Genomic DNA, 25,053 nt, shown 5'->3' with positions numbered 1-25,053 from the left:
CATCATTTCCTATCAGACTGAAGGGTAGGAACAAAACTACACTTGACATGGAGTAGAGGAATGAGGCAGTATCTATTGGGGAAAACTTAGGGTCAGCAGGATGCACATGTTCTCCCCTAACTCTCCTCACCCGTGGGTAGGGGTGCTTGGACCATGCACAGGTGCATCTGCAGTGGGCAGTGCTATAGGAGAGGAAAGTACTCAGCCCCTATACTACTTTACTTATATGTAAGGACAGTTAAGATGCAATAGGAAATCCCCTCTACCTCCCACCCCAATCTTAGCAATATTTGTAGTGTTTTGGACAAAGGAGTGATCTTATTGCTCGAAGAACATCCAGAACTTGATGACCCGTAGCCAAGGGTCGTTTAGATACCAGCCACCAGAATCAGCTTGAGACTTTGCAGCCCTTTCTGTTGAGCCAGCATGTTGCTGCGTTAGCTAAGGAGTTGGGGAATGTGGGGTAGTGTGGGAGGGAAGCAACTTTCAAGAGACAAACAGTTTACCGCTTCTCAAGTCTTTCCAGAATTCTACTTTTGAACCATGTATCTATAATTCCTAAATTTGGGAAAAGGAAGAAATTTTATTCTTAATGAAAATAATGACTCTGGAAGTGATCTGGCTCACTTATTTCTCAAATACCTGTGTTTATATTATCAGGCCTATAAAGTGGTAGTATAGAAGCCCCCACATAGACAGTTTCCAACCATTATACGATAGCATAGCAACCTTGATATAAGGGGAAAGTATAAGATCCAGAGGTATATTCATAGGGAATTACTTAGAATCAATAGATAGAATGTTACTATAGTTTTATTTTGACTCTTGCTTCTAATATATTGAGTTTTTCTAATATAACATAACGTTGCTTCTATTTCTCATGTCTGTGCAATACAAACACAATATAAATATCATTAGAATTGAGACAATGGTTTCTGAATTGGCAACGGCTGTATCAATGTACCAACTAAACTACAAACCAAAGAGACAAATACCTTTTTCAAAAATATATTGTTTTTTAATTTAATGTGTTTATTTTTAAGCAAAGTGTTAGAAAAATTAATACTTTCAAGGGTGTTAAGTATAGGAAGTTATGTCTATTTTACTTTGTGTCTTTTCTTACCTTTTTCAGAAGTATTGGAGAAGCTATTCCACTAGAAAAAAGTTTCTGAAGTTGAAATATTATTCAATCATCCTGCAATCTAGGATAAGAATGATAATTGCTCTTACTTCTTATAAACGATATCTTTGGGCTACAGTTACAATTCAGAGGCATTGGCGTGCTTGTTTAAAAAGAAAACACGATCAAGAGAGATATAAAATGCTAAAATCATCATCCCTTAAAATCCAGTCTATGTTCAGAAGATGGAAGCGACGTAAAATGCATTTACAAATAAAAGCTGCAATAATATTGCAAAGAGCTTTCAGAGAATGGCATGTCAGGAAACGAGCTAAAGAAGAAAAATCTGCTGTTGTCATACAATCATGGTACAGAATGCACAGAGAATTACGGAAATATATTCACATTAGATCTTGTGTTGTTATAATTCAGGCAAGATTCCGGTGCTTTCAAGCCCAAAAGTTATATAAAAGAAAAAAAGAGTCTATACTGACTATCCAGAAGTACTACAGAGCATATCTGAAAGGAAAGATGGAGCGTACCAACTATTTGCAGAAGCGGGCTGCAGCCATTCGACTGCAGGCTGCTTTCAGGAGAATGAAGGCTCGTCATTTACACAGACAAATTAGAGCTGCTTGTATCTTTCAGTCATATTGGAGAATGAGGCAAGACAGATCTCGATTTCTAAACCTTAAGAAAAATGTCATCAGATTGCAGGCACACGTAAGAAAACATCAACAATTACGGAAATATAAGAAGATGAAGCAAGCCGCCCTTGTAATTCAGATTCACTTTCGAGCTTACATTTCAGCCAAGAAAGTTCTAGCATCTTACCAGGAAACACGTTCCGCTGTCATTGTTCTACAGTCTGCCTATAGAGGGATGCAAGCCAGGAAAAAGTTTGTTCACATCCGCACATGTGTTACAAAGATTCAGTCATGTTATCGAGCTTATATTTGCAGAAAAAAATTTCTGAGCCTAAGAAAGGCTTCGATAAAGTTACAATCACTTGTCAGGATGAAAAAAACACGTAAACAATATTTACATTTAAGAGCAGCTGCGCTGTCTATCCAGCAATGGTACAGATCTACAAAACTGGCTGCACGACAGAGACAGGAGTACATGCAGGTGCGGGAATCTTGTATCCAACTGCAAGCTCTTGTAAGAGGATTCCTGGTTCGAAAGCAGATGAGGTTGCAAAGAAAAGCTGCTATTTCACTACAGTCTTATTTCAGAATGGGAAAGGTACGGCAATCCTACCTGAAAGCTCGGAAAGCAACTGTTGTCATCCAGAATTACTATCGTGCATACAAAGCACAGGTCAATCAGAGGAAGAAGTTCTTGGAAATCAAAAGAGCGGCTACTTGCTTGCAAGCGGCTTACAGAGGTTATAAAGTGCGCCAGCTAATCAAGCAACAGTCTATAGCTGCTCTTCAGATTCAAACTGCTTTTAGAGGCCACAGTCAAAGGAGGAAATATCAATCTGTGCTTCAGTCGGCTATCAAGATTCAAAGATGGTACAGGGCACGCAAGACTGTTAAGGATACAAGAACACATTTTCTAAAGACAAGGGCAGCTGTGGTTTCTCTCCAGTCTGCTTATCGTGGCTGGAAAGTTCGGAAGCAAATCAGAAGGGAAATTCAAGCTGCAGTGAAGATTCAGTCTGCTTTTAGGATGGCCAAGGCCCAGAAACAGTTCAGATTGTTGAAAACAGCAGCATTAGTCATCCAGCAGCGTCTGAGAGCATGGGTGGCAGGAAGGAAGCAACGCATGGAGTATCTGGAACTGCGTCATGCAGTCCTGACACTTCAGTCTGCATGGAGGGGAAGAACAGCCAGAAGACAGATTCAAAGGCAACGTGCATGTGCTGTCATCATACAGTCATACTATAGAATGTATGTGCAAAGAAGGAAGTGGAAAAGCATGAAAAGAGCTGCTTGTCTGATTCAAATGTATTATAGAGCTTACAGTCTTGGAAGGAAGCAGCATCGTTTGTATTTGAAAACCAAAACAGCTGTAGTAATTTTACAGTCAGCCTACCGAAGTATGAGAGTGAGAAAAGCAATAAAAGAATGCAACAAAGCGGCAGCCACTATCCAGTCTACATACAGAGCTTACAAAGCCAGAAGGAAATATGCAGCCCATAGAGCTTCAGCAATTGTCATTCAGAGATGGTATCAAAATATTAAAATTGCAAACCGTCAGCGTAAGGAATATCTTGATTTAAAGCAGGCAGCAATTAAAATCCAAGCTGTTTACAGAGGTGTTAGAGTAAGAAGACGTATTCGACGTATGCACATGGCAGCCACGTTTATTAAAGCCGTGTTTAAAATGCATCAGTCAAAAATAAGATACCATAAAATGAGAACTGCAGCTGTTGTCATTCAAGTCAGATACAGAGCATATTATCAAGGCAAAACTCAGCGTGCAAAGTACTTGGCCCTTTTAAAAGCTGTTACTATTCTTCAGGCAAGTTTTCGAGGAATGAGAGTTAGACAGACCCTGAGCAAGATGCAGGTTGCAGCCACACTCATTCAGTCCTACTATAGAAGACACAGACAGCAAACGTATTTTAATAAGCTAAAGAAGGTAACCAAAATGGTACAGCAAAGGTACCGGGCAGTGAAGGAAAGAAACGTCCAGTTTCAAAGGTACAACAAACTGAGGCAGTCTGTAATACGCATTCAGTCTGTTTTTAGGGGGATGAGAGCCAGAAGACATCTAAAAGTTATGCATTTAGCCGCAACTCTTATTCAGAGGAGATTTAGGACTGTAATGATGAGAAAAAGATTCCTATCTCTCAGGAAAACTGCTCTTTGGGTTCAGAGAAAATATCGTGCAAATGTCTGTGCAAAGCATCACCTCCAGCAATTCCTACAGTTACAAAAGGCAGCCATTACAATCCAGTCATCTTACCGAAGACTGATGGTGAAGAAGAAGTTACAGGAGATGCACAGGGCTGCGGTTCTCATCCAGGCTACTTTCAGAATGCACAGAGCCCACGTTACATTTCAGACTTGGAAGCGTGCCTCAATTCTAATTCAGCAGCGTTACCGAACGTATAGAGCTGCAAAATTGCAAAGAGAAAATTATATCAGACAAAGGCATTCTGCAGTGGTCATTCAGGCTGCATATAAGGGAATGAAAGCAAGACAGCTTTTAAGGGAAAAACACAGAGCGGCCGTCATAATACAGAGCACATATAGAATGTACAGGCAGTATTATTTCTACCGAAAGCTTCACTGGGCCACAAAAGTAGTACAAGAAAAATACAGAGCAAATAAAGAGAAGCAGAAAGCTCTACAACACGGTGCACTCGAGAAAGCAGCAACCTGTGGTCAGGCAGGTGTTCAGGACATGAGCATAAGGACACAGATTCCAGAAGAGCATCAGGCTGCCATTATTGTTCAGAAGCATTTTAAAGCCTTTAAAATAAGGAAGCAGTATCTGCATTTTAGAGCAACAGTGGTTTTTGTCCAAAGAAGATACAGAGCACGAACTGCAGTGCGTACCCGGGCACTCATCCGTATACAGTCTTTTTACAGAGGCTGCAAAGTTCGCAGGGATATCCAACAAATGCACCTGGCTGCCACGCGAATTCAGTCATTCTACCGCATGCACAGGGCCAGAGTCGATTACCAAACAAAGAAAGCTGCCATTATTGCTATACAGAATCTCTATAGGTCGTACATCAGAGTAAAAATGGAAAGGACAAAATTTTTAGCTGTTCAGAAATCCGTACGAACTCTTCAGGCTGCTTTTAGAGGCATGAAACTTAGACAGAAATCAAAACACATACCTGGGGAAGAAATGGCAGCCGGTGCTCACCAGTCTGCGTTGTGCCGTCACGGGACTGAGACTCCGTGTGAAGCTGGTCAAAGCTCATCGGTGAAGATTCCAAAGTGGGATGAAGCTGCCCGAGTTGCTCCTTCACAGGAAGCAGAGGCTTCGCCAAGAAAGCCTGCAGTAACGATTCAAACAGCTTCCCGTGAAATGGTCACCAGAGAACTGGAAACGCGAGAGCGGGCTGCCCTGCGAATTCAGTCCTTCCTTCGGATGGCTGTGTGTCGAAGAAGATTTGTTCAGCAGAGAAGAGCTGCTGTGACCTTACAGCAGTATTTCAGGACCTGGCAAACCAGAAAACAGCTTTCATCGTACGGAGAAGCAGCACTTGTCTTAAAAAACCACCACAGTGCCTTTTTGTCCGCAGAATGTCAAAGAGAAGTTCCTTTACAAATAAGGAGCAGGGTTAGCACTCTTCAAGCTACACTGAGAGGATCTATACAGAGACGGAAGTTTCAGAGAATTAAAGAGAGCACCATAAAAATCCAGGTATTTCTATCTTTCAATATAAAGCCTTCATTCTTTCTTTGACCGATGTTTGTTAGAATTCATAAAATGAGCTTGAGCAAGTCATAGGGAATAATACTTAGTTTACATAACCATTTCATTTATCTGCCAACATGAAATATTTTTGAGAGTGGAGAAAGGGCACCCATACTAATTCAGCCGAGACAGCGCAGAGCTGGGGTTGTTCTGGGCGTGATCACCCACTCCTTCTGCATTTCAATAGGTGAGCACTCCTGGAAGAGTTTTGAAAATATAGCTTGATTAATGGGAGTTCTCTATTGGGTGAAATTATTTTTTTAAGTGAAAAATTTAAGCTAAGGTAAATTGGTGTAATTTAGGCCAAATGCGATAGCGTGATTCCTGTACTAATCTGTTCCTAAGAGCTGCATCGGCTGGGTGGACATACGTCCTTTATTCAGAGTTTAGCACTTCTGGTTTCCAAAGCACTTTTATATTATTTTGTTCATTGTGTTCTCGCAGTGTATGAGAACTGTAGAGTATTTTCTTTTTTGAAATATGAGGGGACCGAGAAGGGTTAAATGACTTGCTGACGTGGCGTGGAGAGAGGCAGATCCAGGAATTGAATCTGGGTACTTCAGCTATTTCTGTTCCACCTGTAATAACCGGGGCTTTGAACCTAGGTGTGAGATGTCGGGATCTTGCTGGGTTGCTGTGAAGCTTAGAAATAATGTTTTCATTCAACAAATGCCAAGTGCTGGTAATGTGCCAAATACCGTAGTGGGCAACAGGAGCGGATGGTAAGATACACTTAGCTGCTGTCCTCAGAGAACTGAATTGAGCCAGGAAGAGTGACTGGAGTAGAAATGACAAGTGTCTGTTGCTGGGAACCTAAAGAAGGGAAACCTGAGTTCACCCCAGGGGTCAGAGAAGGCTTCCCAGAGCCAGAGGCATTGAAGTTAATTAAGTTCAGCTGAAGGATGATTTGGAAATAGCCAAGTAAAATGTATCGAAGGAATATTCCAGTTAGGGAGGTAACTTGGAGCTCAAAAACTAGGGAGAGTGTGTACACTGCCATTAAGAAGAGCAATATGGGGCTAGGTTGGCAGCAGAGGGAGTGAGATTATGGATAGCTTGGTGAGACATGGAAAAAAGTTTAGTCTTTATCCTCTTGACTAAAAGAAGTTTCTAGAGGAGTTTAAGCAGGGGGAGACCAGAATCATAATTTGTTTTTTAAAGAATCACTCAGGGGGCGGGGCTGGCCCCGTGGCCGAGTGGTTAAGTTCACGCGCTCCGCTGCAGGCGGCCCAGTGTTTCGTCGGTTCGAATCCTGGGCGCAGACATGGCACTGCTCATCAGACCATGCTGAGGCAGCATCCCACATGCCACAACTAGAAGAGCCCACAACGAAGAATGCACAACTATGTACCAGGGGGCTTTGGGGAGAAAAAGGAAAAAATAAAATCTTTAAAAAAAAAAAAAAAAAAAAAAAAGAAGAATCACTCAGGGCTGGTCCAGTGGCGTGGTGGGTTCATTGGTTCAGATCCCTGGCGCGGACCTACACAGCAATCAAGCCATGCTGTGGCTGCATCCCACATACAAAGTAGAGGAAGATGGGCACGGATGTTAGTTCAGGGCTAATCTTCCTCAAAAAAAAAAAAAGAGTCACTTTGGCAGGAATGTGGAAGATGGACGGACAGGGAGCAAGGCCAGAAGCAGGGAGACCAGCCAGGAGGCCATTGGCAGACGTTCAGGGGAAAGATGCCATAGTTTAGTATCAGCTAGTGACAGCGGGGCTGTCAGGGTGAGTGGGAGTGGAAGGATAGTACTGGCATTTCGTGGCACATGCACAAGGAACCAAGCCATGTTTATGGCTTCAGCAACTGGGCAGATGGCACCACTCACTGACAGGGAACAAAGGGAGGAGCAGGTGTTGAGATTGATGCTGAGCTCGTTTGGGGACAGGAGGCTGAAGTGCCCAGCAGGTGTCCCAGTTGAGATGTCAGCTGTTTGTCTGGCGTTCGGAGAGTGGTGTGGCTTTTAGAATTTGACTTCTCCGTTATTGGCATATACGTGATAATCGACCTTGTGGGAGTGATGGGCTCACCTAGGAAGAATGTATAAAATGGGCAAAAGAAGAGGGCCTGGGGCTTGAACATTGAAGAAAGTCAAAATTTAAGGGTATCGAGAAGAGAAGCCAACGTGTGGTATTAAGAGGGAACAAAGAAAACTAAAATAAAGGTATCAGGAAGCCAAGGGTCGAGGGAGGAAGAAAGGAACGCTCCAATTCCAAATGCTGCCCAGAAGTTAAGGACTGAAAGGTGTTAACTGGATGTGTTAGTTACGGTGATAGTTAGCCGAAATGATACAAAAGCCAAAATAACAACCTTGTGAAAACACAACCTTGTTTTTTACTTTTATATAATTAAATTATAAAATTATACTTATGCATCTAGTCGTTAACATAGTCCAGTGGTCTCACACTTTAATGCACATTGAAATCACTTGGAATCTTTAAAAGTACTGATGCCTGACTCCCACCATGAATACCGATATGTTGGTATTCAGCTTTGTTTACATAAAAACCACATATAATATACGGTGAGTGAGTTACGGCCATCACAAGAGTAGTTTTGACTCTACATAAAAGTCTTGCCTGTTAACTGAAGTTGGAGCTTATTTCCCTTATAAGGTGAGGCTGCAGGATTTATTGTAGGTGTTTTGGAGTCAAACAGACTTGGGTTCGGATCTTGACTCTATCACTTACTAGCTATGTGGTAACAAGTCTCTTCTTTCTCAACGTCAATTTCTGTTTTGTAAAATAGAGATCTTAATAATCATCTCACAAGATATTTATAAAGATTAAATAAGATACCTCTGCTACTTATTACCTGTGACGTCAACAAGTTACTCAACTTCTCTGGGCCGTGGTTCCCTCATCTCCAGATTAGAGGGAATAATATTGCCTACCTGTGTTATTGTAGGGCTTACACCGCTTCGTACAGCGCTAAGCGCTTTATGAGTTTAAACTGTTACTGAAACTCTTAGTCGGCCACAAGGCGACCGAAATTGGAAAATCTGACAGTCCTCCGATAGACACCTGCTCTCAGGATACTGCTGCAGGCAGGACACGCAACCCTGGATGTGTGTGGGGTGGGTGGGTGGGGTGGGACGTGGGAAGGATTCCTAGTTCTTTCCCGGAAGTGGAGTACTCAGGGTGTCTGTTTTCTTTCTGTTCTTCCAAATCGATTGAGATAGTGAGCACAATACACATATCTGGCTTTCCAGATGTTGTGCACATCGTACAGTTTTTGTACATTTGTCAGGGTTATGGTGGGCTCAGTTGTCTGCCAGCCACAGGGTATGCGTGATGGAGCAGGTGACAGGCGTTCACTGTGGTGAGCTCCACTGTTCTTAGAGGCTCGTTATGTGTCGGAGATGAATGAGTCTAATAGAAGAGTCGGGATCTGACTTTATTTCTGCAATTGATTTTTGTCTGCTTAACCTTGTATTAACTGTCTTTACTCGTGATTCTTCCAATTTACGAGAAAATAGACATCTCACTGCATCTTTGTTATATTTACGTGTTTAACAGGCTGTGTGGAGGGGATATAAAGCCAGGAAATATTTGCGTGAAGTGAAAGCTGCCTGTAAGATTCAAGCCTGGTATAGGAGCCGGAAAGCCCGTAAGGATTATCTAGCTGTACTACAAGCTGTTAAAATCATTCAAGGTTACTTCTCTACCAAACTGGAGAGAAGACGGTAATGTATCATAGCTGTGTGGGAGAGTATGAGGGGTGCCGTGTGTAGTAGCCAGGTCTTTATATAAAGTGATACTGCTTATTGATTTTTTTTCCTGAGGAAGATTCACCCTGAGCTAACATCTATTGCCACCTTCCTCTTTTTTTTTTTTTTTTTTTTTGCTGAGGAAGATTTGCCCTGAGCTAATGTCTGTTGCCAATCTTCCTCTTTTTGTATGTGAGCCACCACGACAGCTTGGCCACTGACAGACGAGTGGTGTAGGTCTGCACCAAGGAACAGAACCTGGGCCTCTGAAGTGGAGTGCACTGAATTTAACCACTAGGCCACTGGGGCTGGCCCTGATTTTTCTTTTAAAATACTTGCTATACCTAATTTGTATAGTTTGATTTGTTGGTGTTTTCTCCATTAGTGGAACAAAATATATCTCTAAGACTTTTTTTGTTTTGTTTTTTGGTGAAGAAGATTGGCCCTGAGCTAACATCTGTGCCAGTCTTCCTCCATTTTCTATGTGGGACACTGCCACAGCATGATTTGATGAGCAGTGTGTCTGTCAGCACCAGGATCCGAACCTGCAAACCCCAGGTCTCTGAAGCAGAGTGCACGAACCCAACCACCATGCCATTGGGCCGGCCCCTAAGACTCTTATTTTTTAAGATAAAGCCTTGATGATATAATTCAGTAAAAAATATTTTCATGAACTGGATTACTTCAGGTTCATAGGGATGAAGCTAATGATGGAGGCGTGGGAAGTGAATAAAATAAAGCTAGTAAATCTTGGTTTTCTTATTAAAGTGCATTGGCCCCTTTTGTTTATTGATTCAGCTGCTGACAAAATTTGTTTTCTTACTCATTTTTCTTTTTTTTTCTTGTTACTTTGTACTGTTTCCTGTACTTTTTATCCTTAATGATGAAGACCTAATTCCCAACTTGTCTATGTTAATTGTATTTCCCTATTTCTAGTTCATTTCTTTTAAACACATTTTCAGAAGCTCTTACCAGATCACCTATATTATTTTTTATTTTATAGTTTAAGAATTTTTCTTCAGTTCCAAGACTTGGTGAATTATCGTATCAGTGATGGTTTTAAAGGTTGTTGTAGGAAAGCACATTGGTATTAGAAGAGTTCCTTAATGAGTTTCGTGGTGGAATCAGGGCTTCCCATATAAAGATGGAGTTGCCACTGTCCACTGAAGGACCAATATCTAATTTTCCTGTAGCAAAATGCTGCATTTTTCTCATTGACACTCAGCCTTAATTTCTAAGAGATGTGGCCACATGACTTTAGTTTCAACTTTCTCCGTGTTACCAGGAGCAGGTCAAGGAGCCTGTCCATTCTCAATTTTCGTCTGTGACACTATGTTGATTGCCTCAAGTTTAGTCTCTAGCCCCTACGTTTTTAATTTTTCTCCGATTCTGTTTACAGACTCTTTCTGTTTAGATTTTTTTTTTTCCTTTGAGGAAGATTAGCCCTGAGCTAACATCCACTGACAATCCTCCTCTTTTTGCTGAGGAAGACTGGCCCTGAGCTAACATCTGTGCCCATCTTCCTCTACTTTATATGTGGGATGCCTACCACAGTGTGGCTTGATAAGTGGTGCCATGTCCGCACCCAGGATCTGAACCTGCGAACCCTGGCTGCTGAAGCAGAGCATGCGAATTTAACTGCTATGCCACCAGGCCGACCCCAGTTTAGATATTTTGATTCCTGCCTTTCCCTTCAGATGAGTGTCCATGTTGCACTTTTCTGGTGCTGCCCTCATCCCTCCAGTCTCTTCTTGGCCACGTCGTGTCTGCCCGTGACTCACGTGTGATATGGCCTCAGATTATAGACTCCACCATTACTTCCCCCACCACCCCCTTTACCCAGGCTGTGTCTGGTCTGCGTCATCGCACCTTCTTTCGATCCTGTTCAGAATTCTTTGTCGTTCTACAACTTCCTATTTCTTGCCCACTGGAATATTGCCGGTTGCACAACTTGTTTTTCATTGTGTCAATTTCTGTGTGTAAAATTCTGATGGCTAGAACTCAGGAATAAGTTATACTCCTTCACTTTCCTTCATTCTCTCATTGCCTTTCTCATATTTTCTTTCTGTTCTAGTATTTAAAACGGGGGCAATAAATACTTGTTGCATAGATGAAAATAATTTGAAATTGCTTTCCAATAACTACTCTTTAGGTTTTTGAATGTGAGAGCATCGGCAGTTATCATTCAGAGAAAATGGAGAGCTACACTTTCTGGAAGAATAGCTCGTGAGCGCTTCTTAGTGATAAAAGTAGGTGTAAAAAAACACAGCTCATTTGCAAAGAACTACTTTAGGAAATAGAAAACAAGAAAAATGATTTTAAGACCTAACTGTACATGTATTTTAAACACATCATTGCAATCAAGTAAAAATTATATTCACATAAAAATAGTATTCGTGGGTGTTTTTGTTTATATATCTGTATTCATAAAATATTCTCAAACCCAAGTTTGAAGTGACTTTTAGAATAAATAATTGCTCTGGAGAAAGTCGTAATAGATCTAGTATATTTTATCTAGTACAAGTCGAAAATTTAACATACTCTCTAAGCCACAATTGGTGATCTATATAAAATATTTAGCATCAAAGTTTTAGAATACCTGCAGTACCTATGGTCTTTTTTAAAGAAATCAAAATGGAAATTTTACTTGAAAGTTCCGATATTCATGTAATATTCACTGTGATTGTATAGGCACTGTTGTTATTACACCTGCTCCTGTTTATTTACTGACTAATGTGATCCTTGTAATAACCTGCGAGGTAGTTATTACTACTGTACCCATTTTATGATGAGGAACCTGAGGTCTAGAAAAGGAGCGTGGCTGCCCAAGCTCATTCAGCTAGTAGGCGGGGATCTGTGCTGTAAAACAAACCAATTCCCATTTCAACTCATTATACTTCTGTATGTGTCTTAGAATTTGGTCCTCAAGTGTTATATAATTAAGGAATAAGATGTGCTGGTTGTATGCTATGGTTCTTGAAGCAACAGCTTTCCTCATAGCTGTTTCTAATGCCCATTCTGTACTGTATATGGTAGCTAGCATTTTTACCAAAGGTATTTGTCCTGTAGTCATATTAGTCCTTTTCCCTTTCACAATGAAAAGTTTCAAGAGGATGAGAGAGAAAGAGCATCAGGCATCTCTTGACCCTGGCTTGCACCTTCATGAAAACTTCATTTTTAGCTGTGGACCCGTATGGGTTTAGAAATCATACACCATCACCTTTTCTTGTCTATGAAATATGACATTCTTAAGCTAAAAATGTAAAAAAAGTCATAATTACACCATCTCACATTACAGTGAGAAATTCAAGAATCTCGGGTGGGTGGGAATTATTATTTCTATCTATTAATGTTACTTGCAAATGTTTTCTTACAGAGACATCAAGCTGCTTGTTTGATCCAAGCGAGTTTTAGAGGATATAAAGGAAGGCAGCGCTTTCTTCGGCAGAAGTCTGCCGCCTTGACCATACAAAGATATATTCGAGCCAGAAAGGCTGGGAAGTGTGAAAGAATAAAATATCTTGAGTTAAAAAAATCTACAGTTGTTCTGCAAGCACTGGTGCGTGGTTGGTTAGTAAGAAAAAGAGTAAGTATTTTTAAGTAGAATATCTCACTCTTTTGAAATGAAAGTATTTGATGTTAAATTGTGTTAAGAAATTTTAGATTTTGAAGAACGATTTCAGAACTGATATAACCGTTAACTTGAGTTTATTCAACTTCAGCAGAGCCATGGATCAAGATCCCTGGCGGCTGTAGATTTTTGTTCCATAAGCCTGTGTCCCATAGATGCTCACCAAAAATGCAGAATAAACTTTCTCTTGTGTAATAAATCTTAACAAAGGAGCAGAAAGGAGGATGAGGGAAGGGCTCCCATATGTGAAGGAGGTTGTTGCGCAGTAGCCTTTTGCTTCCACAAGCTACTCTTTGAGGTGTTGTAAGTACCATTCCCGTGATAACGTCCACGTCTTCAGCAGGAGAGAATCCTTCGTAGGGAGTTCATGAGGTCTTGTGCATTCAATAGACGAAGCGCTGGCAAAGACAAAATAATTAAATTTTAGGTGAAAAAGGAGAAATCTTTTCCATTTTGTTCATTAAATATAAATTGGAAATCTGACGGCCAAAGGCCACGGTAGAAAGCTTCTACGAAAGTCTTATGCTGGACTTGTGCTAGACCGTCTAATACGGGAGAAATCAATTCAAGTGATTTTGTCTGCTTAAATATCACCATCTCCCACAGTTCTGCCTGGAACACTGTAACCTTTTTAAAGTTTAATATTTATATACCTCTCTCATAATTAGTACATTCAAAGGTTTAGCTAGCTGTTATTTGGCAGTCTAGTTAAATTAAATGCTATTATTCTTTCGTAAAGTGCCTCAAATATAACTTTGCATTCTATACTCGATTATAGCTACACAATTGGAAATACTGTATATTAAAGAAGTATAATCACTTAGAGTTACAATGTAAATCATTTTAATAATTAAACGTTCATTCTTCATTGCTAATTTATATACTTTGTTATGGAAGATATACAAAAATAAACACTGATTGAAGTCTTAAGATTCAAATATTTGGTAATTAATATATTTCTTTTCTTCTTTAGATTTTAGAACAGAGAGCCAAAACTAGGCTCCTTCACTTCACGGCCGCTGCATATTATCACCTGTCTGCTGTTAGAATTCAAAGAGCATACAAACGTCACATGGCTGTGAAGAATGCAGAAGAGCAGGTTAATTCAGTTATCTGTATCCAGGTTAGCATTTCCTTTGCAGTAAAAATGTGTGATATAATTTTTGTTATAAATTTCTTATATTTATAATAAGCAATTTCCAAATACTTTATGCTAAGGTCGTATAATATTTAGCCTTTTGCCATATAGCTGTTGGGCTGATTTGATGAGTTAGAAATAGGTCAATGTTTTACGACACTGGAGTGAAGCTGTGAATTATTCTCTGAAGTAATTGTACTCATTTACACTCCTACGAACAAAGTTGGAGGGTACCTGTTTCTCTGCATCCTTGCCAACACGCACATTAGAAGACCTGATTTTTGCCATTTTGATGAGTGACAAATTATACTTCATTTTTGTTTGTAATTTCCTTGATTGCTAGCAGTTGTAAAAAATTTTTCTTAAGTGTTGATTATTCAAATTCTTATGTGTGTATTGTGTGCTTTTTTTTTAATGTGTTTTTTCCCCCATATACTTTGCTCATTTTTCTGTTGAGCATCTTTTTTCTAATAATTTATAGGAGTTCTTTATGTATTCTGAATAAGAATTGTGTTTGTATATGTTAACATATATATATTATATATATATATATATATAAAATATTGTTGGAAGAACAAATTGCAGAATGATATGTACAACTTGATAGAATTTTTATAAATTGTGAAATGAAGGCAATGTTGTGCAGGATCAAATTCACACACACACACACACACACACACACACACACACCCCCACCCCAATGTGGACTGGAAGGATTTGCATCAAGTGGAGTAGAGAAGTAATGCCACAGGGAGGGTTGAAAGATAATTCGAGATAGTATTCTGTTTGTTTCATTTATATATGTATGTGTATATGTGTATTTATTTACTTTAAAAACCTGAAGTAAAGAAAAATATCTTCATGTGTTTTAAACAGAGATGGTTTCGAGCAAGATTACAGCACAGAAAGTTTCTTCAGAGATATCATAGCATCATGAAAGTTCAGCATGAAGTTCAAGAACGTCTGAGCCAGCGAAATAGGGCCGCATCAGTAATACAGAAAGCAGTACGCCGTTTTCTCCTCCGTAAAAAACAGGAACAGCTAAATGCCAGAATCACTAAAATTCAGGTAACTGAAAATGTAATGATTTTATTTCAAGACTTTGGTTTGAAATTCATCCACATGATGTCTAACATGTAACAACACAGTCACATACATTTTAGAAAGCCTGAGATTAGCCAATAGAATAACTCATAAATACTGTACAATGAAATTATGATGAGGAAGATCAGTCTGTCATCTCAATACCTTTATCTTCCCCACCATGATTTCATTGCTAGGCCTTTGTTTTTGAATTTCCTAAAGGAAGTTTCTGACTGAAAGATGGAAAAGTGTTTTAGCATTTGGAGTACTTAGACATCTTTGATCATTGGATGATGTTTTAGTTTATACACAGGAATATTATATGTATTTCTTTTTAGAAAAATTGATTTTGCTATTTATTAGAACCTGAACTGAGGCATTAGTTGAATCTGCTCACATAATATACATTTACTGAAACTATTTACTTTGTGGAAATAGATGTAGATACACGTTGAAAACATCACGGGCTGTAACCTTAAAATTGCTATGTTTTATCTCCTTAAGGCATTATGGAGAGGGTATTCTTGGAGGAAGAAAAATGATTGTACGAAAATTAAAGCTATACGACTAAGTCTTCAGCTTGTGAATAAGGAGATTCGAGAAGAAAACAAACTCTACAGAAGAACCACACTTGCCCTTCATTATCTTTTGACATATAAGCACCTGTCTGCCATTCTTGAGGCTTTAAAGCACCTAGGTTAGTTGCTGTGTTTTAACAATACCTTGTATAAGGTTAGAAATGCATTTTTACCTTTGAGAATAAAAAGAATCTTATACATTATTAGCTGAAACATTTTGTTGCTGTGAATTCATCCCTTTTTATCTCTTTCAGAGGTGGTTACTCGATTGTCTCCCCTCTGTTGTGAGAACATGGCCCAGAGTGGAGCGATTTCTAAAATATTTGTTCTGATCCGAAGTTGCAATCGTAGCGTCCCTTGTATGGAAGTCATCAGCTACGCTGTACAAGTCCTGCTTAATGTCGCTAAGGTGGTTTTCCATTTTAATAACGAAACGTTCATTGGTCAAGAAATCTGACTCAGCAAATTAAGTTTATGCTTGCTCGTCACGAGAACTTAGATCTCCAAGTTAAAATTCATTCATGTGCCAGAGTCTTAGGGGGAAGAATGTTTAATCTGTTAACATCACTGTGCAGAGAAATGTAGAAAAAACAGAATTTTTTACAATTTTATTTCTTCTGTCTTTACAATGTAAATAACAATGATGACTAACATTTGTTGAGTACTTACTGTGTGCTACTGTTTTTCATTCATCATTTAATTTAGTCCGCACAGTAACCCTCTAAGCTAGTTCCTGTTATTTTTCGCGTTCATAGAGAAGGAACAGTAATTCTCATAGATGTGAAGTTCCTGGGCTTAGGCCTCGAGTGAGCTAAGTGCTGGAGCTGAATGTGGATCATTTCTGTCTATTTCCGGAGCTGGTGTTCTTATCCACTGCCTTGTATCAGAACAATAGGACCTCTTAGATTCATGTCTGGGATAACATGATAAAGATACTGCTCTAACTTAGTCACCCTGTAGGACTCTGTACTAGGATTTAAGTCGTTTGGCTTTGGGCTGGGAGCAGATAGCTGTAGTAAACTATAATGCGTGCAACCCAAGGTACCGAGATGACAGATTGATCTTTGCCACCCACCCCCTCAGCCACAACTCAAAGCACTTTACCCGGTATCTTCTTATTGAGAAGGAGTGGTTAAGAATACAGACTCTGATGCCAAACTGCTTGGGTTTGAACCCCAGCTCTGCAGTTTACTGTAGGTTACTTAGCCTCTCTGTGCTTCCCTTTCTTTAACTGTAATATGGGTGCAGTAACAGTACCTACCTCATAATGTTATTCTGAGGATTAAATGAGTCAGTGTACATAAAGTGCTTGATACACAGACGTGCCAAATTTTAAATATTAATTGTGAACATTGTCTTGTTATTTTTGGCTTAGTGTCGTTAGCATTATTTGTTACCATGCAAATTTCAATAGGAATCTAATGATGCAGTTGGATAACTGGGGCAGGGAACGTATATCCTAGACTTACTAGTGTCAGATTTATTTTGTTTTAAAGCAAGCTCCTCTTCCTCTCGAGAAGCATGTATTAGGGTCACTAACTAAATCCTGCCTTTATTTTTATCTACCCCTATGATTAGCTATCACAGATAAGTTACCTTTTCCCTAAGAGGTTCTCACCAAAACGACCTTGTCTTTAAGCTTGTTTCTATTTTCTTTAAGGTGTTCAATTTGATTCATTTTCTGTAGGCTGGGAAGAAAACAAAATGCCGATGTGCATAGGAGATGGATACAGAAGTGAAAGTAATGTCAAAATGTCATTTCATGAAGTCCTTGGCACTTGCTGCAGATGGACCCAAAATTTCTTTGAGCTTTCTTTTTGGTTGGGCTGTTTCTAAGAGTGTATGTGTTTGTTATAACTTTTAATTTTATTCTGTTCTTTTCAAGTATGAAAAAACTACTTCGGCAGTTTATGATGTAGAAAATTGTATAGATACACTGTTGCAGCTTTTGCAAATGTACCGAGAAAAGCCTGGTGACAAAGTTGCAGACAAAGGTGGAAGCATTTTCATAAAAACCTGTTGTTTGTTAGCTCTTTTACTGAAGACAACAAATCGAGCCTCTGTAAGTATTAATCAGTTACTTTCTTTGAGGTTATTTTGATTTGTTCTTAGGTCTAAGACTTTTATACTTTTCCTTCAGTAACTGTCACATCGTAAGTAGCATTTTGTGTGTGTTCAAACCTACATTTTGTGTTAATATATGAGTTGTTGCTTATGTATTAAAGAAACTGAATTATAAAAGTAGAATCTTGCACCACCAGAAGGACCTACAATGAGAACATACAACTATGTACTGGGGGGCTTTGGGGAGGAGAAAAAGAAGGAGAAAAAAGATTGGCAACACATGTTACCTCAGGTGCCAATCTTAAAAAAAAAAAAAGAATCTATTGCAGCCATATTAGTAACCATTTTCCATTTAACTGAGGGAAGTGACAAATTATCCTAGCCAGGTAGAAAATCAGATATGTGTGACTCCTCCTCCTCCTGTTGTAACCATAAGTATATTTCAAGCTTTTCTACTCTGAGACCTCTGAGTTATTCTCTTGAGGTGTTACAGTCAATGTAGATGTGGTCATAGGCTGGGATAGGATTGTGGCCTTTCCTGAGAACAATAGGAAACCACTGAAGGCTTTTAAGCAAGGGAATATGTTCCAGTCTAAGTTTTAACATCAGTCTGGCTGGTGATTGAAGGATGGATTTGGGAGAGCATGTGTGGATGCAGGGAGACCATTAGGGAAGGAGGCAAGTGAGATGTGCAGTGGTCCAGGCAAGAGATGGTACTTGACCTGGGGTTGTCTCAGTGAGAGGGAAGTGGATAACTTCGGAATCTTTGAAAAGGTGAAATTCGCAGGACTTGGTAACTGGAGAATATTTGCCTTTTAATTCAGTATGCAGTTAAGTGTACAATTTTTGAATATTTGCCTTCTTTATAATTCTTACATATTAATTCATAATTTAAACCAATCTTACTACTAAACTTAGAGAGCTTGACTTTTAATTGTTAAAAGCTCATAAGTTTACTGCATAGTGTTTATTCATTATGATTGACTTTGTTAGCACAGAAGGGATGCAAAATTTAATTCTTATTCATTTTAATAAAGGTACATTTTCTTTTTTAGGATGTTCGAAGTAGGTCCAAAATTGTTGACTGCATTTATAGTCTCTACAAACTTACAGCTCGTAAACATAAAATGAATACTGAAAGAATACTGTATAAACAAAAGGTGAATTCTTCTATGAGCATCCCCTTTATTCCAGAAACACCTGTCAGAACCAGAATAGTTTCAAGGTAAGCAGAAATGTACTCTATCATTTTGTGTCATTCATTCGTTCATTCAGCAAATATTTAAGTACCTACTATAAGCAAAATATTGTAGTTGACATTGGAGAAACAACCTATGAAAAAGAATAGAAGCCTTGGTAAATTTTTAAAGGAGATGGTCTCAATAAATAATGAAGTAATAACATGATAGCTTTGGGTATTTAGTAGTTATTCAATAAATTCCTTCTATTAAATAGTAAAGCACTAAGACTAAGAATTAGGTTTTTATAAGCTTTGCTATGCCAATTTTTTTTTCTGCACGTAGGACAAGCTACACTGTTTGAGAGCTGTCAGAAATCCGTCTTGGCCAAAATATCAACCTCTAACCCCTCCTGGGATCACCCTGATACTGCAAATTTCTCCTTCTAGAGAGGTTCTCTGTGAGACCCTGTGTTAGTTTCCTAGAGCTGCTGTAACAGATAACCACAAACCTAGTGGCCTTAAACCACAGTAACCTGTTCTCTCACAGTTCTTGAAAGCAGAAGTTCCAAGTCAAGGAGTCAGTGAGGCCCTCATTTTCTCTGAAGGCTCTAGGGTAGCTTTCTTCCTGGACTTCTCCAGTTCTGGTGCCAGGTGTCCTGACTTCTGGCTGTAGAGCTCCCTCCTCTGCCTGTCTTCTCCTTCTCCCTCCTCTGTGTCTCTGGAAGGACACCTGTTGTTGGGTTTAGGGCCAGTCTGCATCATACAGGGTGATCTGATCTCCTCGTACACAAGACCGTCTGAGTAGGATTCTTGTCACAGAATCAGACATGAAGCACCGCCAGCCCTTGTGCAGTGCTCCAGCTGTGACCCGCAGACCGGTGCCAGATGCAGACTCTGCTGCTGCTCTGTGGATGAAGGTCTGAAGTTTAGAGTCAGCACTTAGAAGCTTTGTAGTCATTTCACTTTGCTATTGCATAGTTTTAAAGTCAAGTTTATTGAGATATAATTTGCATACAGTAAAACTCATCCTCTTATACGAGTAATATTTGATGAATTTCCTATGACAAATATTGGTCTTCTATTGTGGAGAACTCCAGCAACATTCTTCTGTTAGATGACGTAAATTAGAATTATAATACTGATTTAAGGTACAGATTTGTTATTAGTCATGAATTCATTGGTAACTTTATAACTTTATAACTTTATGTAACCAAAATTTATAACTTTAGAACTTGAGCTATGACTTTACATTTTGCTCAGGCAGTAAAATTTTATTTAAACGATCAATTTATCATTTTCTGATTTTCCCTTATTAATAAAAAGATTTAATTGATGAACTAAATTAGCTCATGATATTTAATTTCCTTCCTTCCTCCCTCTCTCCCTTCCCTCCCTCTCTCCCTTCCCTTCCTCTCTCCCTTCTTCCTTTCTATGATTCAACAATTCTCTACTAGGTATAAATTCCACGGTGTTGACAATGCACTCTTTCTTGATCTGGGTTACATAGCAGTCAGCTTTATAATTACTCATAATTATAATCTGTATAATACTTGTAAATTGCTTTCATGCACTCATATTTCACATTATAAAAGTAAAAATATCTCCTTGCTTGAAATTTTTAATGGAGACCCTTTCTACAAAGGATTTTTATTGAAGGACTTGGTAAATTTTAATATTAATTATGTTTTAAAAACTATTATTAAAGGCATATGAATGAATAGATTCTTCTTTTCCTTTTGATATAGTCAGGTTTTTTGAGGCAAAATGACCAACAGTGTAAATGCACCCTAGTGTAGATATGTGGGTCAATGGAGTTTTGACCAGTGTATACAGATGTGAAACCCACTACCACTGAGATAAAATATTTCTGTCACACCAGAGTTCCCTTGTGCCCCTTTGCAGTCAGTTCTCTCCCTTTAACCCCTAGAGTCTGGCAACTACTGATCTGGTTTAGTTTTGCCTTTTGTACATTGTCACGTGAATAGAATCACGCGGTACGTAGATTTCTGTGATTGGATTCTTTTACTGCCCTTAAGGCGTTTGAGGTCCCTCCGTGTTGATGCAGAGATTAGATTTCATTCTCTTTTATCACAGAGTACGATTCTGTCCTGTGGCTATCGCACGCTTTGTTTGACCACTCACCAGTTAATAGCTATTTGGATTTTTAACAGCAAAGTATAAGAAGATGGAAATGCATATAGTAGTAGGGATTTATGTGAGAATGATGTATGAGCTCCCCTCTGATGGAATTAGCTCAGAAGCAGATCAGAAAGGGTATGGAGGGGACATCTGAAAAGAAGAAAGGAATAAGATCGTCACCTTGGGGAAAGAGAAAGGAAGCATATTAGGAAATATCAAATGCCCATTTAGATTTGCAATTATGGGCATAAATCACTCAGCCTGGTTCTATAAATTTCTTTAGCAATGTCCAGCTGTACAGGAATGAAGAAGGCAGATATTTGAATTCAACTTGGAGTCCAAATAGAACTTTCCAGTTGAATTCAACAGGAAAGAGAAACAGTAGAGTTAATGCATCTGCAAAGGGGATTGTATTGATGGACCTAAGACAGCCAACAGAGGGGAGTGAGAAAAGCATTCTGATGCATGATGGGTGTGCGTTGAGGTCAAGTGAATTGGAGATCTCAGTGAGGTGGAAGAATATACCCAGTGGGTGTATGAAGTCAAATGATGTAGTTGAATCAGAAGTAGTGGTTGGAGAGTGGAAGTCCCCAAATGAGACGTCAGGGGTGGTGCACTTTGTGGTCACAAAGTCTGTAATATGATCATGTGAGAAGGGATTGGTTGTGGTGGAAAAGAAGGAAAGGGAAGCAAAGACTGAGAGATGAGGGTATTGGCTTTTTGGCCACATGGGTGTTGAAGTTACTGAGCATGGTGACAGGAGCTGAAAGAAAACCAGGAACCAAGTTTACAAAGCAGAATACACTGGAAGTTTGGGAGCTGACCCAAAGGCAATGGTGGAGCTAAATAGCGTAACTTCCAAAGGAGCCAGGATCATCTTTCAGGAAAGATGGAGAGAAATACCCTGAAAGTAGTAAAAGCTGTAACATGGAGCCCTCCATCCTGTCTGAGAGCCTTGTCAGGGAAGTGATGTGTTCGGGAGTGGCCACATTTTAGTTAAGACAGACAGGTAAAGGTAACTTTTAAGAGAAGAAGTTTGTTAACACAAGATTTTTCTTCTCTTCACAGACTTAAACCAGCTTGGGTTTTGAGAAGAGATAACAAGGAAGAAATCACAAATTCCTTGCAAGCTATTCAAATGGTTATGGATACACTTGGGCTTCCTTATTAGTTAATGTAAACATTTTATCAGTATGTACAATAAAAAGAAATATTAAAGCTAATCATGCGTAGTAAGGTGTTTTCAGCTTTGTATAACTTCAAAAATCTGACTTTGTATTAAAATTTAAAATGTATATAACAAACTGTTTTTATAGTCATTGTTTCTTTTATTATTTAATAGCTCTATGCATGTAACAAACTTGTATGTCATAAAATGATTATAACTCTGTTATTCATGTCTGTTATCTTAAGATATTATTTTATTTTGAATATAGGTATATTCGTAAAGGGAGAAAAATAGCTTATTACTCCTGTTTTATAGACATATTGAGGCATTTTTCTAAAACAGATGTTGGAAATTTAAGATTCTGCCAACTCAGTGAGAAGAGGGTACAGTAATCTCACAAATGCCATAGACAACATCTCCATTTCTTTCCCTGCCTGTCTGGACCATCCGATAGGCATTGGGCCCCTGTAGGGAAATCAAATGAATTCATATACTAAAAACCCTTATCTTTGAACTGATTAGTGTTAAAATTGGACCTAGGATGAGCCTGGTGTTGCTTATAGTAGAACCTTGTTGTCCAGCCACATACCACAGGCCTGAAAATGATTCAGTGTTGAAATAAAAGCATATTCTTTTTCTATAGCTGTGGGTACTCTTATCAATACTGAACTGATGTGGTCCCAGGGCCATGGAAGCCTATTTCTAGCATCTATTTGAAATCTGGTAGAGTCCCAAAGTCTGTCCATACAGGGAAGCCATAAAGGTTTTTAACTATCTGAAGTAAATCAGTAGTAGCTGGAAATGGAGAGACCAATTAACTACTTAATGTGTTAATTTTTAGCCTAAAGATTAAACCTTATTAGTCTGAAATTGTCAAGGATTTGGTTAGGATTGTTCTAAAGACCAGACTGGCATATTAAAGAGTATATTGAAATTAACTCTGGAGAATTTTTGATATTGTCATGCCTCTTTGTTTTGTTCCTTTCAATAAAGTATTTTAGGAACTCTTGGTACTTAGTATTTTCCAAACACTTTCTCTTTCATTTAACAGAATCTTAATACAATCAATCTATTACTTTGCTAAGTTATACTTCTAGGATATAATCAACCAGCATAAAAATGATTGGTAAAGATGAAGACATCTTTCTTTACTTTTAGTTCTGAAAATATTTTTAGTGGTTATAGCATTGTAGATTGTCAGGTATTTTCGTTTAACACATTAAAGATGTTATTCCATTTCCTCCTTGTTTTCATCATCTGTGTTAAGAAGTTCAACACTCATATTATTGCATGTTTGAAAGTAATGTTTTTTTCTCTCTCAATAATATTAAGATTTTTTTCTTTAGTTTCCATAAGTTTTACACTGAGCCTCCAATTAGATGTTTGATGGACCTCTTCTGTATTGCAAACCACAAGTCTGCATACTCCTAGTTCTAGTACCATGCCATAAAAGTGGCCTGGGTATGTGCTTTTTCCCACCATGAACTTGAAGTTGAGGCATCAAGGAGACACCTGCACAAATACTGGCCTCAGGACCACGCCATGCTTACTGTATCGCTGTCAGCAGGAAATGCTCCACAACCTGCCCCTTGACATCCGTGAAGCTGGAGCTGAGATTCTCAGGCTTCTGCTGGAGCAGTTTTGGTAAAGCCTCGTGCCTCCAGCATTGTCGTAAGTAGGCCAAGTGGCCGAACCAACGCAAATGTGGCTTCTGCTTTATAATACTCACTTTGAGATCCATTTCTTCTCAGCATGCCTCTACTGGGTAGAAACTAGGTTGGTTCAAACGCTGTGGTGTCCTGACGTCTTGGAGGTGTACTTTGGCCTGTGGTTAGGGAAACTAGAGTAGTCAGAAAGGAGTGGAGGGGGGTCAAACTTTTCTTATTTATCCCTAAAGTGCCAATTTTGGAAAAATGTTGGGTAGAAATGATACTTTGTCAAGCATGCATATAGCCCATAGACTATGTTGTTATATAATTAAAATGAAATTTTTATTATAACTGGCTCTTCAAAGCCAAATGAAGAGAGATTTTAGATTTTTATTATTGCCGAGTAAGCTTCAGAGATAATAAAGGAAGGAAGAAGGAAAGAGAATTAGAATGACACACTTATAATTTCATCTTTTAATATTTCCATTAAATGTATTATTGCCCTTTTTTTACCTGGATGGGCATATATTTCCTTAGAATGTATTTATGAAACTTGGCTTAATATTTTGTCTCTCAAACCATTTTTAATAGTGACTCTTTTAGGGATGAGCAAACTGTGGAGTACTAAATTATCCTCAGCAGCGTTTCTGTGATGTGCTTGAGGTGGCTACTATTTTTACCGTTATTTTAGAGATGAAGAAATGTGGGTACAAATGAGTGCTCTCTTTCCAAAGTTGCAGTCCGTATATTGTGATTATAAGTCAGAGCTGAGGGGCCGGCCCGGTGACACAGCTGTTAAGTTCGCACGTTCTGCTTCTCGGCGGCCTGGGGTTCGCCAGTTCTGATCCTGGGTGCGGACATGGCACTGCCTGGTGAAAGCCATGCTGTGGCAGGCGTCCTACATATAAAGTAGAGGAAGATGGGCACGGATGTTAGCTCAGGGCCCATCTTCCTCAGCAAAAAGAAGAGAATTGGCAGCAGTTAGCTCAGGGCTGATCTTCCTCAAAGAAAAAAAAAGTAAGTCAGAGCTGAGTGACTCGATGGTCTACTCCAAACCTGTAGTATTTAACCAAGCAAAACACGACAGGAAATTTCTGAAAAAGGACTAAAGTGTGAGGACTAGACGACTTATATGCTCTCGTGTATTCTATAACTAGGGTAGCTAAAAGGGTGGTACTAAAAAATATGATTAAACAATAAAGCAGAATA

At 39.1% G+C, this 25,053-nt stretch overlaps 1 protein-coding gene across 1 annotated transcript in view; it reads left to right on the top strand.

Annotated features, from left to right (window-relative positions):
* Positions 1–23,435, top strand: part of ASPM (assembly factor for spindle microtubules) — a 50,796-nt gene extending 27,361 nt beyond the window's left edge. Inside the window, exons 18-28 of the mRNA XM_070602380.1 lie at positions 1,133–5,452; positions 9,024–9,190; positions 11,367–11,463; positions 12,591–12,800; positions 13,819–13,968; positions 14,860–15,051; positions 15,571–15,763; positions 15,899–16,053; positions 17,530–17,706; positions 18,764–18,933; positions 22,096–23,435. Coding sequence (XP_070458481.1) covers positions 1,133–5,452; positions 9,024–9,190; positions 11,367–11,463; positions 12,591–12,800; positions 13,819–13,968; positions 14,860–15,051; positions 15,571–15,763; positions 15,899–16,053; positions 17,530–17,706; positions 18,764–18,933; positions 22,096–22,198 — 5,934 coding nt within the window. The 3' untranslated portion in view covers positions 22,199–23,435. The remainder of the gene's footprint in view (positions 1–1,132; positions 5,453–9,023; positions 9,191–11,366; positions 11,464–12,590; positions 12,801–13,818; positions 13,969–14,859; positions 15,052–15,570; positions 15,764–15,898; positions 16,054–17,529; positions 17,707–18,763; positions 18,934–22,095) is intronic.
* The last annotated feature ends 1,618 nt before the right edge of the window (positions 23,436–25,053 follow it).

The sequence above is a fragment of the Equus przewalskii genome, chromosome 31 (assembly GCF_037783145.1).
Source record: "Equus przewalskii isolate Varuska chromosome 31, EquPr2, whole genome shotgun sequence".
Taxonomy (NCBI): Eukaryota; Metazoa; Chordata; class Mammalia; order Perissodactyla; family Equidae; genus Equus; species Equus przewalskii.
Note: the sequence above shows the minus strand (reverse complement) of the source record. Positions and strands in the feature narration are given on the sequence as shown.